The sequence below is a fragment of the Electrophorus electricus genome, chromosome 18, assembly GCF_013358815.1.
Source record: "Electrophorus electricus isolate fEleEle1 chromosome 18, fEleEle1.pri, whole genome shotgun sequence".
Lineage (NCBI taxonomy): Eukaryota > Metazoa > Chordata > Actinopteri > Gymnotiformes > Gymnotidae > Electrophorus > Electrophorus electricus.
Genome location: NC_049552.1, coordinates 3,599,409 through 3,619,027, shown reverse-complemented (window position 1 = coordinate 3,619,027; position 19,619 = coordinate 3,599,409). Strand labels below are relative to the sequence as shown.

Sequence of the window (19,619 nt, the reverse complement as noted above, 5' to 3'; positions counted from 1 at the left end):
TATTCTGAACTGAATTTATTGTATATTTTTACATCTTAAATAAGTGTTGTATTGACCATATGACAACCATAACAGCGCAACGTTATATATGAGTGTATATATATAAAAGATTTAAATAAGTATTTACATCTCCACACCCTGAGCAACGTCCAAAAGGGTGGGAACATGCTGCATTTACACTGGCTACAAAACCCGCACACGCTGACGTGCAGACAGAGGACAAGCTCTGCAGTACTGTGTAAGGAAAGCCACATCGAACATGCCACCCTGCAGAATAGCAGGAGGGACTCTGACGGATGGTTCAGTTTTGTGCAAGTGGCAAAAAAAGGGGGGAAAAAAAAAGAAAAAAAAAGTCAGATTCAACTTCGAGCCAAAGAGAGTCTTGCATATCCTCGGGAATATTGCATCTCATGGGAGCATTCCCGGAAGCTGGAGCGCTCGGTCGCTGTTCGGAGCGGAAGGAAGGGATGGTTTCTGTGGAGGGGCCATCCAGGAAGGCTGGAGCGACCTTTTGGCCTGTGAGTACAAGTGCATCAGAGGAAGTGTAGGACAGCTGGTGAGGAGCTCCTCAGGAGGGCCGTCGGGAGCAGAGGAGAGGAGGATTTCAACAAACCTGCCAAGACAAGACATCACTTTAGTGAACAGCCACATCCACCAACACAACGACGACTCTGCTGCGACTCTGTCATGCCAAAACGGACAAAGGAACACAAAACAGCAACACAAATCATTGATGTGAACTCAAAGGACAAAGGAACTGCAAAGACTCGAGGCTTTTCTTCAACTGACCGCTTTTGAGGGCAGTGTTATGACAAGGCTCGAGCAAAAATGGGCAGTGCTGCGTGGGTCCTCACTCACTTTTTGGTCAGGCAGCACAGGGTTGCCCTGCAAATGGGAGCCGATCGGAGTGCCTCCTGGCCGGTCGTGTTCACAGAAGATGGTGCCGTTGATGTAGTGGAAGCGGTCACCAGGGACCAGCCGGTGTCTGCACGTCGCGCAGGAGAAACACTGAAACAGAAAGAGATGGTCCCACCAAAGCCCATTGAGATGCAGCAAGATTACGGGTTCTTGCAGGGGCACTTCACTCAAGAAAGACGTGAACTTTATAAATAGCTAATAAATGCCAACAGGGAGAACACGCGACCCGGATCAGCTGCAAACAGCATTCCTTTCTAATGCATTTCCAGAGAATGCACAATAGTGTTTAAGCAGTTCTGGGAATGATCAGCTGTTCTTTTGCTCCCTTATCAGATGTTAGGCTGCATTTCTTTTAGCACGAGGTGTTGAGTAGTAAAACCACAGGAATCCTGACCATAAAGACAACACACTCCTGCTTCCTTACAAATACAGCGTAGGACTCCAGGGCAGAGGAGGGAAATCCCCCTTCGAAAACCCATCTGGGCAGAATCACTCCAGCACTTAAAATAATATTTCCGTTTTTCTGGCATGTACCTAATGAGCTCTGTCTGCTACAGGAGGGTTTGCACACCTTTGCCCTTGTGCTGTTATGTTATTACATCAAAACAGAGAGGTGGACGTAATAAACATGTTTTCTGACGTGGTGTTAACAGGCTAACCACAGGACTAACCTTGAGGTGGTAGACGTTGCCCTGAGCTTTCATCACCATCTCACTGGCAGGAATGGACTGACCACATGCGTTGCATGCTCCTGTATGCCCAAACAACCTGAAACACAAATAATTGCATACATCAGTTAGCTGGAGTATGTCATTATACTCAAGTGCTACATCAGGGACCATCTCAGTTTTAAAGACCACCAGCAAGACAGCTCACGCATAATGAGCACACCATTAGGCGCCCCAGCCTCATCAGATCAAAACTCGGCAGATCACAAGATTTTCCCCCTTCGGCCCTTTGAAGCCGCAGCTCCACGTTCTGCACGACGCGGTCGGTTCTGCGGCCGAGAGTGCACAGATCACAGTGTCCCCAGTGCATGCAGAAATCGGCCTGCCGCAGAGTCCAGGGAGTGTGGCATGTCTACCGGCACAGACTAGCCCGCTACACAGGAACTTCAGCTGGTTCGTTTGCACTGTAAATCTGGAAGCCCTGCGCAGACGTTGCCCAGTTTCCCTCTGCCCTTGTATTAAGTGCTGAGGCTAAATGGTTCAGAAGGATGGGTATAATTGGATTTAGGGGAGTGTATAAACCAAACAGGCTGTGGCAGAGGAGCAGAGAGGAGGTTCTCCGGACTCATCAGTAGCTGCTACCTCGTCTTACGGATCGTGCCTTCACGAAACTCAAGTTCAAAACACCCGGTTCTGCCATTAGAAAACTCGGGTGTGTTAAAGGAACACGCCTTGAACCTACTCTATGTGCCAGAGTAGGGAATATTTTAGACACATTTCCCTGGACTTGGACAGATGGGAAAAATCCATACAACACTTAACTTCCCGAAGCGCTCGCTAGAAGCGTGTCAATCATCATACATTGTAATCAACCACATGCTTCAGATGCAGCAGAAAGATTAGATTGAAAACCGTTGGAATATTCCCTTAAGGTGCATGACGCTTCATAAATATACATACATATATTATTCCATGTCTGGGGGGGGGAGGGGGGTGCAGGAGTGGAGGAATCCCCCCGGTTTCGTGTGTCGTGTTTGGGGCGAGGCCTTGCCATCTGACCTGATGTAGTCGTTCCTGCAGAGGATCATGCCCGCTTTGCTGTAGCAGGTGGTGCCGATCTCGCCCAGCTGCGCCTGGCAACACGAGCACTTGAGGCAGCGCGTGTGCCAGTAGCGTTCCATGGAGAAGAGCAGGAAGCGGTCCGAGATGCGCCCGCCGCAGCCGGCGCAGGCCCGCGACGGGCACCCGCCACCCGCCGCCTGGCTGTTCACCATGCCTGCGGAAGAGCACAGCGTTAGCGTTGAGCCCGGATGGACCAGCCACCCAGCACTGGCCCTCGGACGAATCAGTGGGAGACCGAGAGCTAGCCTGCCTTCTGTAGGAAACGACCTGGTAGAATCAGTGAGCCAAGAGAACAGCTCACTGTAGGCAAACTGGTGATGGTGTGTGAGATTAAAAAGCAGCAGTATTTTTGTCGGTTAACAGAATGAGTGATAGAAGTCTGACAACATTCGAGATTAACACGCCCATTTTAATTCGCCCCAAATCAGTGTACATAAAGAACCTTGAAAAAGGAAAAGTCTGTATACAAAGTAACGGACTTTAAGACTGAAGCAGCTCAGACGATACAATTGCCCATACATTCATTCAGTCATCCATTCATCTGTGTGAAGGAACCTGAACTTATTTACCTCTCCATTAAAAAGCATACATATTAAAATGATAGTGGCCCTCCATGTATATGCTCTACGGACAAAGTAACAAGATAAGAATGAGGGGACCCGACATTTTATGGGGATACACATCTATTACACTTCTCTAGCCCTGGGCACTGTACTCAGAAAGCCTTCATGCAACCATTAGCCTGTAAAAATGAATAAACCTGTACGTTTATTAATGATCATGTTAGCGACTGTAGACCGCTGCAAGACGGCAGCTCATTTAAGGCATACCTAGATTAGGACTTGATAAGAATGGGTCTCTCATCATATCCTATGTAATCTGATATGTAAACATTTGTCAGATGAACTCAACTGTGTGGTCGCAAGTGAAAGAACTGCGGGTAGCTCAGCAAGAGGCTACCAAGCTTACTGCTAATTAGTCAACATCGCTGCTCATCTACAGTCGTAAAAATACTTTGTACTTGTACAGGTTGTGGAACTGAATGACAGACGACGGTTCTTTAACCCTCATGTTGGATCCAATTAAACGGTTTGGACGCTTTAGATCAGCCTTCCTATTTAACCAGTTTTGTGGACCACTGTAGCTGAAGCGATGAAGACTGCGTTGGCGTTCATGTTGGCGGTCCAACCCTAGGCTAAAGTCATTAACTTTTAGAAAGAATGGTATTGTTTCCAAACTGGCTGTTTATCATCAACGATCCACAGTTAAACAACAACAAAGAAGCTTAAAGAAAAGAAAAAAAAATTACCAATTATGGACAAAAGCTATACCAGTCATAATCCAATATGATGTGACATCTATGGGCAATCCCCCCCAAGGTAACCTGGTCTGACTGCTACAAAACTAACACTATTGAGTGTATGCAGAACCAACAGAAATACAGAAGACTGACAGCTTGTTCTTGACCAGGTGTCGTTTGAGAGCATTTACAGAATACACCTTAAACTTCGTACTAAACTCTATAGTGGGAAATGAGAGTCAAGCTACTCACTCACCTTTAACTTTTGTTTTGAGACGAAGTGACCAGCTGTTTATCCGAAGAGAAGACGCTAAAGGATATGGTAGCAGTTTTCTTACGGAAGCAATAACGTCCACAATAACCAGCAAAAAAAAAAAACAACGCAATTTTAATTTACGGTGGGTCACGAAAGTGGATCACGCTTCAGCAGGCCGGTCGTTTTAGTCAGCTGAACAAAACGCACCAACAGAAAAAAACGACTGACTGCTTTAGTCTAGACAACGTTTTTGGACGTGCGCGTTTTCCCGCAGACGTCAGCGCCACATCGCTGTTGCAACTGCGCTAAACCAGAGCTGCGCGGTCTGAGCGTTATTTATAGCGCTTCGCTGTGACACGATGGAGTTGTAGCGTGTGCAGCCAATGAAATCTGCGGGCGTGACACACGAAAGCACGCCCATTCTTGTACATTATAGTCATGTCTGAGTTATTTTTTCCATAATATTGTACTGGACGATCTACGTGTTAAACTGAAACTACAGGAGATTATAGCCCATCTCAAAGTATCATATAGAACTCAGTGTATACTATTTTTTGTTCAAACGGCTTTTTATCAGATCAGATTCCAGTAAATCGGTGTGGTCCTCCATAGACTTGCTTGTATAAAGTATTTACAATTTTAATATAGTATTAGCTTTAGTATATACACCACCGCCGACTCGTGTAGCCTATAAAGCAAAAATTAAATCAAATTGGAGCTTCTCTTCACACCTGCCAAACTTTAAGACAGGATACACTTATGACTCAGTAACAATAACAATGCTGTAAAAAAGAATTTACAGGAGTATTTCAAAATGAATTCAAGTCCGTTAAAATGTTTTCAGACGTAAACGTAATACTTAAAAGGGGTTGTTCTTTCAAGATTATTCCACTAGGGTGCAGCACAGATTCAATGTGCACAGCCTGTATGTCTGAGTTAATACCTCGCATTAACTCGTGACCGTATGAAAGTTTCGAAACTCCCAGTGCAATATTGGTTATGGTCACTTTCTTCTGTTTTGTAATCAGTGACATATTTCGCTGGATAATAGATTTGCTTGGTTTGTCGTTTGTTTATTCATTATAAAGGATTCTAGTCTTACATATGTTTTTATTTCAGTGGCAGTATGGCATAACCACACAGTAAAGCATATTTTCCAGTGTATTATATGTATCCCCACTGAAACGCTGGACATATTTGCCAAGAATCTAAGATGGTACCCCTCTCTCGGGGCATCTGAGGAGTGCACGCATGCTGTACTACTGATCCATTGAAATGTTTATTTTATCACGGAAAGTGTTTTCTTACATATTTTCCGAAAACATTAAGTCAGCAGCGACTGCTCATCCACACTCCAGCATGGCACGGGCTTCTCACTAGGGGGCGCCTAGGACACGTCATGGGAGTGTCGGCCCTCCTGGCCACGCCCCCGACTCCACCCCCTCCATGCCTCACTGCCCTGGCCATTTGTGACGCGCTCACTGTCGTCAAGGGACACCGTGGTAAGTTTGCAACAACTCTGTCGGCCATCCACGTCCACTGCGGCAGGGTCTTTCAGTCTCCTTTTCGCAAACATGTCAGACCTTTAGGCTCACAGAGGTTCAGGGTAAATACAGAAGACAGAACTGCAATTTACCTTACGCGTGACACTAGTGAGTGGATAGTATGGCCGTAGTCATGGAGATAACTTTATGCGCCATGGCCCTTTGACCTCTCTTACAGCGGCCTGACTTCCAGTTGACAATTAGGAAATTCTCTGCTAATAGAATCCTGTCATTTTTACCTGTATGAGCTGATTAACATGAAGTTTTTAATTTTGTGAGGGCGTCATCATTTTCGGTCTATGCTGAGTTACTGTGCAGGTGTGTACAGCGCAACAACCTTACAAGCCTGAGCCAGGAGGAAAGCTTCATTCCTGTGTCTGGACAAATAATGTTTTCACCTTGAAATCAAACCTTTTCCGGATATGTCTGCATCCTGCGTCAATGTAACATATTCCGACTTCCTGCAGTGTTGTGGTAGATAGGTGTGATGTGGTTTGCCTGTGCTTAGTTGAGTGTGTGTGTGTGTGTGGATGGAGCACATGTCTGGGTGGAATTTTTTGCAGAATGGAATGGTGAGAAAGGAAAGGGAGTGATAGCGGCGGTCCGTATGGAATTTTGGAGCAGGCTGTGATGTTTGTGCTGCCAAGTTGTATTGTGTGCAGAAGGAGGAAAAGCACAAGAGAACCTGAAATGAAACACACAGCGACACAAAACCTTCACTCACCTTCAGTCTGTCTATCACCTCTATCAGACAAATCAAAGAAACGGTCTCCTTTAAGTAGTGTATTTAATATACTGCACTGAACCTTTACAGTGAAGGGTAAAATCTTTCATAGCAGACACAGTAAATGCATAAACTGTTCGCTCCTGTACAAGTGAGCGCGTGAGAGAATGTAAAACACGCCCCGAAAAAAAGAGCAGTCTCTTCGAAAGCACTGCCACTCTGCCAGCAGTGAAGCTTGTCCACTACAGAAAGAAACAAGGCTCAAGATAAACACACACAACTTAATACAGTCTCTTTTACAGACCACTCATCCATGTACATTACAGTGTAATCTGTCTTGGAAAATATCTTTAAAAATATCACAAGAAAATATCTGTACTCCTGTAGCTTTTAAGTGAGACTGCATATTAGCACAGCAGAGAACTGACAATGCATTACAATAATGATAATTAAAAAAAAAAAAAGTATTTATCTCACTCTTCTGGAATTCTGACTAATCTGTCAGTATCGGTCTTGGTGAATCCACCTCGTGTCATTAACATTGTGGAAGGCTAAATCGTGCCTACAGTTATGTCCGTGATCCACTGCTGTCTCCGTTCACTGGTTGCAGGGAGCTAGTGCATCATTACCTACCAAGTACGATAGGAAGTCACTATTAAGAAAAATGTGGAAGTCAGGTACAGAGAATAAATCACTAAAGTTCCTTGTCTAATTATTATGCAACAAGCGTTTTTGGCTCTGGAAAGGCCTGACATTTGCATTTATACAGGAATGACAACCAGAAGTCCAATGGATCATCACCTGCTGCTGTGTTCAGTTTGAGGGCTTCGTTGGTGTCAGTGTGCCAACAGCAGAAAGAAGCTGTTAAGAGTCTCCTCGGAGGGCCAGGGGCTGATCTTAGAACAGTCTCTGGATGGCTTAATTTAAGCAGAGGGGAAGGACCCCTTTGTGAGGCAGCATAAGTATAAAGTAATAAAGTACAAACTCATGTTCTACACGTAAGTCTGCCTGGAGTTATGGAGATAGAGAGAGGTCTTAGGAATGACGGTCGGGAAGGGGGTGCGTCTTCTGTCTTGCTGAGCACTCTCGCTAGGATGTCTTCGTTGGACTTAAGAGCAGGGAGTGCAGGCGATTCCGAGCGGCCGTGGTCATCGAGTGTGATCAGCGGGAGAATGTGTGTATGTCGTTGTGCAGGCTAACGGAAGGAGCCGCGTCATCCCCGTCGCCGTTGCAGTAGCTCCTGCTGCAGCGGCAACGCTGGATCCACATGACGTTCCGTGCGACGCTCTCCCCGCCCGGGCAGCGGAAGCGCAGACGCACGGTGCGCGACTCCGACGGCCGGCAGCACCTGCCGTCCGTGCACGCGCCGCACGTCCTCGGTCTGTAGCGCCTGACTGTGCTGCAGCCAGCGAACGTGATCTGTTCGGGCTCCCGCGACCTCACGGCCCGCCTGCACTTCTTCCCTTTCTGCACAGCCAAGGAAACAGTTATATGTTAGCGATTTCTTGGCACCATAAACATTCAAGGTCCGTGCTGAGGTGATTCACTCTGTGTCACGTGCTACGCACTCTGCAAATTTCTTCTACCTCTGATATCCCTTGTGATTTGCTAAATTGTAGACATATAATAACAACAGCAATTACCAAGGATTAGAAGAAACCAGACCAGCTTTTAAGGGTCCAGTTTTTTACTCTGGGAGTACAGTAATAAATGCATGTCTTTATCTGAACAAAAGTGACCTAAATACATAAAACTCCTTAAAACTTATAAAAATACAACTTTAGATCTGGCCATTGACTGCACGCTTAAATGCGGAAGGAATATTTGTCATCAACCTAATCTGCATAAAAACACTCCTATGTGTATATCTGTAGTGCAGACATGGATGGATCCCTTACCCTGACTGCAGGGGTGATGTCACACTCGCGGACCTGACAGAGGCGTGTTTCCCGGGCCAGTTTGCACCGTGGGTTGTTGTTGGTGACGCGGCTGGAAATGCCAAACCCACAGGTGGATGAGCACTGGGACCAGTCTGTGGTCTGCAGGTAGCACTCGGACGAAGGGGAGGGGACTTGCCGCACGGGTGCAGACGCCCATTCTGCACAAAACGGGTCAGAATGCATATTTGAGCAATGCAGTTACCATCCACAGAGCACTCAGAACCCCACTGGGTGTAATTTGCTATACATACCATACATATTATAAGAATTGAGCTCTCCTGTGGTTCATTTACATATACATTTACATTTATGGCATTTAGCTGACACTTTTATCCAAAGCGACTTACATTATGACTGAGTACAACTTGAGCAACTGAGGGTTAAGGGCCTTCATTATACCACACTTGCTGTAATTTAGAAGTTTGTCTTTCGATGAAGTTATGGCATCACTGTAAAAATGCGATATGGTCAACACTTCTCAGCAGTGACTTAAAGAGTTTCGAGCGGTCATACCTTGGAACGCGTCTCCTCCGTTGGCCTTGTGGCCACCGAGCACCCGTACCAGTTTGCTGATGTGGTTGGTGTGAGAGAGGGAGACTGGGGGCGAAGAGTCTTCTCCGATGCGATTGTCGTCGTCGTGGTCGCACACCCAGCGCTCACAGCAGTGCCCGGGCAGCGTCTCCAGATGGGGGCTGGCGCAGTGCACGTCGGGCAGGGGCAGCAGCCGAGGGCAGAGGGGCATGCAGCCCACCACGCCGTCCGTGCAGCTGCACTGGTGCTCGCAGCTGTGCTGGAAATCCTCGCCATGCTGGAACACCCGCCCGCCAAACTCACACGGACGACCCTGGGTGGCAGCTGAGGGAATAGATGCGTGCGCGCAGACACACACACACACACACACACACACACACACACACACACATTTGGTAAGATTTATTAAATTTGTAATTACTCAATCTGTACAGAGCGTCTATTTGTCAACAGTGGACACACTAAGTCCAAGTACTAAAATACTGATTTTTATTTAATATAATTTAATATTCCACTAATAATTTAAAACCATATTTGCACACAGCCCTTGCCCTGTCCATGATCACCTCTGCAGAGTCCGCGGTGAGGGTCTCCTCCAGCCCCTAGGTGGCAGTGCAGGCCCTTGATGTGGTCGCAAGGTTTGTCTGGGCCACAGTCCTGGTTGAACTGCTGGGCACACACCTTACAGCAGTCGCACTCATCCAGCACCCAGCTCACTCCCACTGAACAGGAGGGAGGGGATGGGGGGCAGGAGCATGGCATAGAACAGCCTCCTGCCACCTGGCAAATCACAGCAGGGGGAAGGAGAGCGAATGAGGGAACAGCTCATAATGACATAATGTACTGAAGTCACCAGTCAGATAAAACCATTCAGTAACGATAGAGAGTTTATATAAGTGATGATTACAGGCCGCATGGAATTAGCAAACCGATTCTTGTGGTATGAAACTGCAGCTGATTACAAAGTGAGATTTTATCATATATTTGGATGAAAAGTGATAGTCTTGACAAGAAAAATGACCCCGTGTTACTCCCACAGAGCAATATGGTGATAAACCTCCTAACAGGCGGTATTCACTAGTAGTAAATATCCCTTAAGGAACTGCTGGCCCAAGCTCCTATCGCATGTACTCACATGAGTACATCACAAGGGCTTTTCCTGATGAAAGCTGAACTTATATGAACTTATGTTGTCATTCAGCCCAGGGGACTGCGTGTATTTAGGAATCAGTAGCCTTCGCCAGGAATGGTGTTTCAAATTAATGATATTGACGATCAGATGTGTGCTTCCTAGTGAAGGTCATTGTCTGAGTATTGTCTTATTTCCCAAACTTACAATATCTATAGACATCTTATGCATATTATTAAGAGAACCCATGAAGAATTTGTGGATTTCAGTGATGTCATTTCTGACTGCAGGCATTATTCCAAATTACACTCGTGCTGGCAATAAGAATTGAAATATTACAACTGACTCTTGTACCATGTAAGAGATATGCTGTGTACCAGCCAAGCACCAAGGAACTTAAGCGCGAGCATGTTGCAATGTGAAACATCTGAATGAAGTGTACTGCACACACAGTGCCTACAGCACTTCTGAAACGTAGACATCCGTAAATGTCACAGCGGATCCTGTATACTCACGTTCTCAGCAGCACGGAAGGCTGCCAGCAGGACAATAACCAGAACCGCTTTCATGCTTCCAGTCTTGGGAGAATTTTAGAACTGTCCTTGTAAATATCAAGTTCCCCAGAGAGAAAAACAAACACGATATTCCAGGTAATGATGAAAAGAGGACCAATTCAGGAAAAAAAAAAAAAAAAGCTTCAAAGAACCGAGCCAGCCCACGACTCCAGCACGGGTACTCACGGCTATCCACGGAGGATTCTGTTGACCTGTTTTTCTCCTTGGTTTGACACTGGGAGGTGAGGAAAGAGCTACAACTGCAGAGTTAATTCCAAAGAGAGCTAGTGTCAGTGTAGAACTCACAGAGCCCAGTCCAGCCTTAGGGGAATTACAGCTGGTGCAGGTCACCTTATAGCAGGAGGGAGTGGGGCTAATGGGGGGGGGGGGGGGGGGGGGGGGGATAGAGAAAGAGAGAGAGAGAGAGAGAGAGAGAGAGAGAGAGAGAGAGAGGCCCCTTCTGACATAAGCACACACAGACGAGAGCAAGGAACACACACACATACACACACACACACACACACAGAACATAAATCTTTCAATTTAAGTTATAACAGTGCTAAGAAGAAGACATGTATGTGGAGGGTTTCATTTTGTGTTTAGTGTGAGGTAACCACATGCATATTTTAAAATGAGCACTACCTGCTCTTAAACCATCATTTATTTAATGAAGGCATTGTTGCTGTGTCCTGTCTTCAGGACCAGAGCAGGGAAGAGTCCATAAACGTGTGTTATAGTGGAACAAATGAGCAGGGAAGGAGGGAGGGAACTCCGCCTACTGAATGCTTTTCCTTTGTAATAGGAAGCAGTGATGCAAATGGAGAAGAAAATCCCCATAAACAACTCGACAGGTTTTCGACAAATTCTAAACACACACACACGCGCGCGCACGTACGCACACACAATCACATTTACAATGCCAAACAGAATCTCACACACGCACACAAACACATTTATGCTTTTCAGGAAACCGGTTACTCACACTGGTTCCCAAGTTGTGGACAGGAAAATGATCCATTTCCATTGTCATGTGTGGAAGGCCTGGAAGCTGTCTTCTGCTGTGCCCAGGGAAGCAGGCTCACACTCAGGCTCGCGCTGAACCTGAGCAGGCCAGAAAACCAGGACATCACCGAGAATGAGGACTTCACCAAGAAAGAGCTGAGACACTCGATGTGTCCTGTCTTTCCGGCACCGAATATGTCAGCCACACAGTTAGGATGGATGTGTATGATTCGAGAGTAGGCCTGATGGTGTTAGCACGATCCGGGCGTAGGCCTACTGTACATCCGAGTGTAGGCCTGAGGGTGATAGCATGACCCGAGCGTAGGCCTGACTGTGTTAACATGATCTGAGAGTAGGTCTGTGTTAACATGATCCCAGTGCAGGCCTGATGGTGTCTCGTTTAAAAGTAAGCTAGTTCAGATATTTAGGTGTTGGCTTTTTTTTTGAGATCACAAATGCTTTACAAAGCATTTTTTAAATAACTCCTTGTCTGCACTAGTGTCTCCTTATACTGCCTTTACTTGGCTTAAAACACCCACACAGATAAGAACTACAGGAATGGTCCACAACTGCGTTAGAGTGCACAGTCCGTCTAACAAAAGAATGCTTAGTACTGAAAAACATCACTTCTAATATAACTTTTAGACTAGGATCACACATCTCTCCAGGTTACCGTGATCTCCGGGAGAAAAAGGTAATCAATAATGAGCACTGCTATGCTTTCTCAATGCTTGTCCATTACTAAATGCATGCCTATTGCCATGTGTATGTTGTTTCACGAACATACATCTATTTATGAATGAATGTCCATTACTGAATGCATATCCCTTACAGATCTGTCTGCAAGTTTGCCGAGGCTGTACGGCGGTCGTTAGGGCTGAGTGATCCGAGACAAACAGACGTGTATGTGCCGCTGAGGAGGATCTGAAAGAGTGAAGCCTGACCTGAACAGCAGGGAGGTAGTGAGCGGGTGTGCGGGTGTGTGTGGGTGTCCACACACCTGTTCACGTGTCCGTGTGTGAACTGTGAACTGGGTAAGCAACAGGTACTAGATGCTTATTCCCATAAACGTAGCAGCATATTGAGTATTTTGTGTGTTTTTGGGTGTGTGCATACACTTTACTACTTAGGGCTTAGCTTTTGAAGGTTTGCGTGTGTGCGCACAGGTACATATGTGCATGTGTGTATATGGTCAGCACTATACATTTATATATAAAAACAACAGTCCGAGCCATGCGGAGGGAGGAGCCCCCTGTCTACAGGTGCAACCTGTGTTAGAGCCCCCGATGAGCTCCAGGGCAGCAGTGATGATCGGAATTCCAAAAATTCTTTTCCCACAAAAGCAGGATGTTTGCATATGCCTTCTGACAACATACCAAGACAGGAAGAAGGGGCACCGTGTGTGATTGCAGCATGAGTGTAAGTGCACGTGTGTGTGTGTGTGTGTGTGGAGGTGGTGGGGCTGCGCTATAAAACAGCATGGTAAGGAGACTGAGAGTGAGATGGAAAGACAACCAGGGAGATGGGAAGAGCATTTGGCCCTCAGCTGGTCTGAATCCAGCCCAGACATTGGTAACACTTTTTATCAGCAGTAGGTCGGATCTTAGAAGGGTGCATACTACAGCTGGTCGAGACACACACACACACACACACACACACACACACACACACACACACACACACACACACACACACACACGCTACAGCTAGTCAAGACACACACACCCACACACTACAGCTGGTCGAGACACACACACACACACACACACACACACACACACACACACGCTACAGCTAGTCAAGACACACACACACACACACACACTACAGCTGGTCGAGACACACACACACCCACACACTACAGCTGGTCGAGACACACACACACACACACACACACACACACACACACACTACAGCTAGTCAAGACACACACACACACACACTACAGCTGGTCGAGACACACACACACCCACACACTACAGCTGATCGAGACACACACACATACACATACTACAGCTGGTCGAGACACATGCACTCCCTCCCACAAACACTATACAGCTGGTAGACACACACACACACCCCACACACACTACAGCTGGTTGAGACACACATACACAAACTGGGTTGAGACACACAGACACACTCCGCCACAATGTAGCAGCTGTAGCATTCTGCATCTAATAGGGTATACTGCAGCACATGGCATCTGAGTACCAGGACTCTCTGATCATAGTTATTCTATACAGGGGTTCATTTAAAGACAGACTGGCAACTTTTAGCATCACCTTGATCCAAATGCTAATCTGTCTTTGTTAATCTGGCCCTGTGTGCCACTCTGTGAGTCTCAGAGGCACAGCGTCTCCATAACTCACCACTTCCGCTTAGCACAAGGGCAAAGCAACAAAGTGGTATTGAAGCCGATCTAATGTAAAGCGCACACACCGCTTGGTGCACGATGATGAAATGTGTTTAATTCTTTAGCAGCGCCTGTGAGAACAGTCCAGTCATCACAGTGTCACCATCACCATCAGGTTGTTAGTTCATACATTTACCAAGTGTGGTAAGTGTGTTCCTGTGCATGCGTGTGAGGATGAGTGTGTGCGGCAGGTGTGCTTAAAAATCGGAAGGTGCAGAGATGTTTCCACATCCATACATGTGGCAGTTAAACCTGAAATACTGGCTTGAAAACATTTGCTATTGTGACAACACACCTGTGAAAAAAGATGGACAGAGCATGTAAACAGGAACTTTGGGGACGCGTGTGTGTGGGAGAGGGAGAAAGAGAGAGTGTTACAGAGAGCTATCTGAACTGTAATGAAAATGAGACCAAAAACCCATCCACAGCGGAAGTGTGTGGAAAGAGGTGCTGTAGCTGCACTGACGTATTTCAGAATAGTCTGTGATAACTTGCAAATGCCCTTAAGAGGAGCAAGTGCATGTTTCTATGTCCTGTGTATCTTTGGTTTAAAAACAGTGTCTCCCATCTCCATGTGAGGAGTTTCTACTCTCACGTGGATCAGCAATGCAGAGGCGACTGTTTGCCCACCCTGGTGTGAGCCGACGGTGTGTGTGGAATCAGCTGTGTGTTGCTGAACTCTGACCCTACATCCTGACACCCAGAGGTCAAAGGGCATGTACATTCCTCATGACAATCTCCTCACAAACCATTAGTGCCAGCATCAAAATCCCACAAATTTGCTGCCTCGGTACTTAAAAAAAAAAAGCTCCTTCTATATATATTAGATAAACTGGCTCCTCCTACTGCTAATTCAGAAGCACTTTGCTTGCACAGCCAATGAAGGGCCTCTGTCCGAAACGTTCTGTTTCTCTGGAAACACTGTGTAATTCACTACAATTCTGAATCAATCTCAGTGACATTGGAATGTCATTTGGGCCGGATAAGTGTGGTTTGATGGTTACAAGGAAAGAGAAGGTAGCTAGAACAGAGCGGATCGCACTACCAGAAGGCAACCTAGCATATGCCGAGGACCCTGGAATACCACAGGAAATGGGAACCATGAAGAAGCCACAATAAAGGCAACACAGCCAAATACCTAGAAAGAGTGAGGCAAGTCCTGAGAAATCAGCTGAATGGAAAGAACAAGATCCAGGCTATCAACACCTACACTCTACTGGTCATCAGATACTCAGCTGGCATAACCAGCTGGCCAAAAGAGGAGGTAGAAGCCGCTGACATCAAGACAAGGAAACTCCTCACAATGCACGAAGGGTTTCATCCCAAATCCAGCACTCGGAGGTTGTACACAAATCGGGAGGAGGGGGGCTGAGGACTAGTGACCGTCAGAGCCACTATCCAGGAAACCTGAGGAGGATGGGAATGAGGAGGAACAGGAACTCTCATGGGAGGAAAAATCCCTGCATGGTACGTCCCACCGGCCAATACTGGATAAGGCTGAGCTGAATGACAGCACGGAAGCACCAATCACAACAGCAGAGGAATAAGCTCTGAATACAAGATCAATAGAGACTGGGATCTACCACAGCGGGCCGGACCCCAGATGGGGATGCGGCACATAACAGTGGGATGCAAGATGCTAGCAGGCAATGTGTCAATGGCATCGCATAATAAATAGAAACATCTGTGCTGCGTACAGCTGGAAGTTCTGAGGTGTATCTGAAGTGGGATACACCCCCAAAGGTGGTGGAGAATGACAGAGCTAAGAGCCTGTGGGACTTCCAGATCGAGACAAAAGGGTAATGGCTAACCACCCATAGTGATGGACACTCCAAGATCTCCATCCAGAAGAGTGCAGTCCTGGGAACAGCTAAAATACTATGCAAGACCCTCAAGCTCCCAGGCCTCAAGCTTGAAGGAAAGACAGGAACCATACATAATTATACACTGCCTGGCCAAAAAAAAAGGTCACACACTCTATTACACTTTTATTACGACTCGCATTCGCTGTGGCATCGTTTTCACAAGCTTCTGCAAGGTCAGAACATTTATTTCTGTCCAGAGTTGCATTAATTTTCCCCAAGATCTTGTATTGATAATAGGAGATTTGGACCACTGCGCAAAGTCTTCTCCGGCACATCCCAAAGATTCTCAATGGGGGCCAGTCCATGGGTGAAAATGATGTCTCATGCTCCCCGAACCACTCTTTCACAATTTGAGCCTGATGAATCCTGGCATTGTCATCTTGGAATATGCCTGTGCCATCATGGAAGAGAAAATCCATCGATGGAATAACCTGGTCGTTCAGCATATTCAGGTAGTCAGCTGACCTCATTCTTTGGACACAACATTGCTGAACCTAGACCTGACCAACTGCAGCAACCCCAGATCATAGCACTGCCCCCACAGGCTTGTACGGGAGGCACTAGGCACAATGGGTGCATCACTTCAGCCGCCTCTCTTCTTACCCTGATGCACCCATCACTCTGGAACAGGGTCAATCTTGACTCATCAGACCACATGACCTTCTTCCATCGCTCCAGAGTCCAATCTTTATGCTCCCTAGCAAATTGAAGCCGTTTTTGCCAGTTAGCCTCACTGACAAGTGGTTTTCTTACGGCTACACAGCTGTTTAGTCCGTCTCTTGAGTTCCCTTCGCATTGTGCGTGTGGAAATGCTCTTACTTTCACTATTAAACATATCCCTGAGTTCTACTGTTGTTTTTCTACAATTTGATTTCATGACACGTTTAAGTGATCGCCAATCACGATCATTCAAGAGTTTTTTCTGAAGATGATGTTTCCCTACTGTCCTTCCACTTTTCAATAATGCGTTGGACGGTTCTTAACCTGATTTTAGTAGTTTCAACAATCTCCTTAGATGTATTTTCTGCTTGATGCATGCTAATAATTTGACCCTTCTCAAACAGATTAACATCTTTTCCACGACCACAGGATGTGTCTTTCGACGTGGTTGTTTAACAAATGAGAAGCTCCTCACGGCATCAGTTAGGGTTAAACAATCACCCATGCATTAATTATCCAATGGGAGGCTCTTACCTATTTGCTTAGTTAAATCCAGGTGGTGACCTTTTTGTTTGACCAGGCAGTGTATAATTTATGGAATTATATAATTTATGTGCATTAATGTATATGTAAAATTCCCCACACAAAAACAAAATGATGATTAATAATGGAACAATAGTGTTTAAGTAGTGAAGATGGCCTGCAACACTTTCACAAGGGAGTTCTGTTTCTCTCTCTGCAATCATGGTGCATAAAGCACCCTAGAACACTTCACTTCACAGGATGATGCAGTGACCTATCTGAGTCACAGAGACTCACCTGAGCAGGGGAGCAGTCACTGCTTCGAAGAAGGCAGGCACAACACACACCTAGACAGAACTCACACACCTAGGCAACCTCCAGCTAGGCAACACACACATACACCCAGTTGCCATGTGACTGGATTCTCATTTCAACCTGGCATCTATTACTTTAAGGTTCGTCCTCAGAAGAGTCGGGTTTACCTTGATAACAAGGTGAAATGTAAACGTAAACGGAGTCTGAAAATGGAGCTGCGATTCGGCCTGTCTTCTGAGGGTGACTCTAAAGCGAAGCAAGAGGCGGTTCGAGTGTTGAGGGGAGTCAAGTGTTGAGGTTTGGGGGTCTGGCACCTTCACACTGGTCTCGCTGTTTGCAGTGGGGGGGTAGGGATGAGGGTGGGGTCAGTGTGTGAGTGCGGAGGTCTTATTCACAGAGTACCGCCTGTCTCACTCACAGAGTACCGCCTGTTGATTTCAGCTGGGGAAAAAATGTTATCTCGGAAAGTTCTAGATTCACAAGCAAAGTGGCAAAGTGACACTACCGAATATGCCTGGGGCATGCACGCACCCCCCCCCCCCCCACCCACACACGTGCGTGCGCACACACACACACACACACACACACACACACACACACACACACGTGCTGTGATTGCGTGCTTACAAATGTTGTGCTTTTATTAAATCGGTGGTCCGGATTAGACGATCCCAAAAGCGACAACATCAAAGGAAGCGCGAGAGGAAAAGATAAGAGGGCAGAGGAATGCTGGGAAAGGATGGTGCTGCTCACTGACCTGAGGCCTGCCTCCACCAGCCACAGCTACAGACCGACTGTAACGAGAGACGCTGCGGAAAGGTCCTCAGAACAGGGTAAAGGCAGAACATCAAAGCCAAGGCTCCTACATAGTTCTTGGCATAACATCATTTGTTTAATTAGGTTTAAATACCTTCTGTCACTTTCTCTCTCTCTCTCTCCGACAAACACACACACACACACACACACACACACACACACACACACACACACACACACACACACACACACACACAGCAGCAGTGCTCAGGCCATCAGGTCATTTGTTTACTCAAATCACTCACTCTTCACACTGATTTGCTTGTGTATGTCAGCCGGAGCTGAATTAAGCCAGTCTGTCGGTGCAGGCATTCACTTTTTCCCTGAGTCAACGGCCATCAAAGGCGCCTTTATCCCAGGGCTGAGGGCCTCACCAACGCAGGCGCAACAACTCGAACTGGGTCAAAACCCTTACAGATCAGATGTAAAGACACACAAGTGCACACACCTGCTCACGCACCCCTACGTGAGCAACACAGAGCAGCCGCCTTCACGCAGCTCACAGACGTCATCGCCGGCCCGGCGACGGCACTCCCCCTCATCCCCGAGGCCGTAGGTTGTGTGTGAACAGCCTGTGCAGTCAGGAATGTGTAGTCAGCCCTAAACCCTGACCAAACAAACCCTTGCGCTCACCGACGTCACTGGGACCTGCAACCAGGGGCAGCAGGGCAGCAATGCTGCAGGAGCTTTTATGCAGGGCACCAACGCGGGTTGCCTCCGTGTTAACCTACAGCGCGACCCGTGACCATCGTCAGTGTCATATTCAGAAGCAAAAGGGTCTGATGAGTCAGGTGATGTATCACAGCAGGATTCTCTGCGCTCACATCACAAAGAGCTCGTAGCATACTTGCACCTGCTCTTAAGTAGAAAATTGTGCTGACTTAAAACTCAGATGCCCCTTTTGTTTGTATATAACGTTCACGTATAATTAAGGCTGTATGTTTAAGTCGGACATGCCTTTGAGATGTGCATCTGCCTCTACAGGTTTGCATGGCACAGACGAGTCCGTGTTGTCCTGACAACCCTTCCCAGGATAGCCCCTGTCCTTGCCCTCCCCGGCCTTAGGAGTGCCGTGTTTTCCGGCCCTGCCGCAGCTGTAGGGTCTGCGGGGCAGTGAGCCTGGCTCTTCCTGTGCTCGGTGCAGGAGCAGACGGACGGGGCCAGGACCCGTGCAGGTAGATGGGAATTCCCAGCTACCCAACTCGCCTCTCCAGCCCTGGGCAACCACTGTGGAAATCTCTCCTCACAGAGGAAGCACTCCTCTCTCCCCCCCGCCCCCCCACACTTCTCCAAAGCTTAGTCCTCATGGAAAGTGTGTGTGCATGTGTGTGTATATG

General features: G+C 47.0%; 2 protein-coding genes across 3 annotated transcripts; both read right to left on the bottom strand.

Annotated features, from left to right (window-relative positions):
• On the bottom strand, positions 1-4,565 carry si:dkey-90l8.3 (LIM domain transcription factor LMO4-B). Its single transcript, XM_027024163.2, has 5 exons — positions 4,265-4,565; positions 2,646-2,862; positions 1,590-1,686; positions 859-1,008; positions 1-613 (listed from the first exon to the last, which is right to left on the bottom strand). Exons 2-5 carry the CDS (start codon positions 2,858-2,860, stop codon positions 605-607), a joined length of 471 nt encoding a protein of 156 aa, XP_026879964.2. The 5' UTR covers positions 2,861-2,862; positions 4,265-4,565; the 3' UTR covers positions 1-604.
• Positions 4,566-6,599: 2,034 nt separating this feature from the next.
• Positions 6,600-11,745, bottom strand: ccn1l2 (cellular communication network factor 1, like 2). Of its 2 annotated transcripts, none has more exons than XM_035536292.1 (7): positions 11,669-11,745; positions 10,873-11,059; positions 10,648-10,733; positions 9,570-9,783; positions 8,986-9,327; positions 8,431-8,630; positions 6,600-7,999 (listed from the first exon to the last, which is right to left on the bottom strand). In XM_035536292.1, the coding sequence occupies exons 3-7, from the start codon at positions 10,699-10,701 to the stop codon at positions 7,694-7,696; spliced, it is 1,116 nt and encodes a 371-aa protein (XP_035392185.1). In that variant the 5' UTR covers positions 10,702-10,733; positions 10,873-11,059; positions 11,669-11,745; the 3' UTR covers positions 6,600-7,693. The 2 variants fall into 2 exon arrangements, with proteins under 2 accessions (XP_035392185.1, XP_026879982.2); XM_027024181.2 differs by having other exon boundaries at positions 10,648-10,728.
• Between the last annotated feature and the right edge of the window lie 7,874 nt (positions 11,746-19,619).

What these genes read in the sequence shown, in the direction of transcription:
- si:dkey-90l8.3 (XM_027024163.2), bottom strand. Translation starts at nt 2,860, where the DNA reads ATGGTGAACAGCCAGGCGGCGGGTGGCGGGTGCCCGTCGCGGGCCTGC. An exon ending in TGCAGGAACGACTACATCAG is followed by an intron (nt 1,687 to 2,645) that starts GTCAGATGGCAA and finishes TTTGTGTTTCAG; the next exon opens with GTTGTTTGGGCATACAGGAG. An exon ending in GCAACGTCTACCACCTCAAG is followed by an intron (nt 1,009 to 1,589) that starts GTTAGTCCTGTG and finishes TTTCTGTTTCAG; the next exon opens with TGTTTCTCCTGCGCGACGTG.
- ccn1l2 (XM_035536292.1), bottom strand. Translation starts at nt 10,701, where the DNA reads ATGAAAGCGGTTCTGGTTATTGTCCTGCTGGCAGCCTTCCGTGCTGCT. An exon ending in CCTTCCGTGCTGCTGAGAAC is followed by an intron (nt 9,784 to 10,647) that starts GTGAGTATACAG and finishes GTGATTTGCCAG; the next exon opens with GTGGCAGGAGGCTGTTCTAT. An exon ending in ACATCACCCCTGCAGTCAGG is followed by an intron (nt 8,000 to 8,430) that starts GTAAGGGATCCA and finishes TTGGCTGTGCAG; the next exon opens with AAAGGGAAGAAGTGCAGGCG.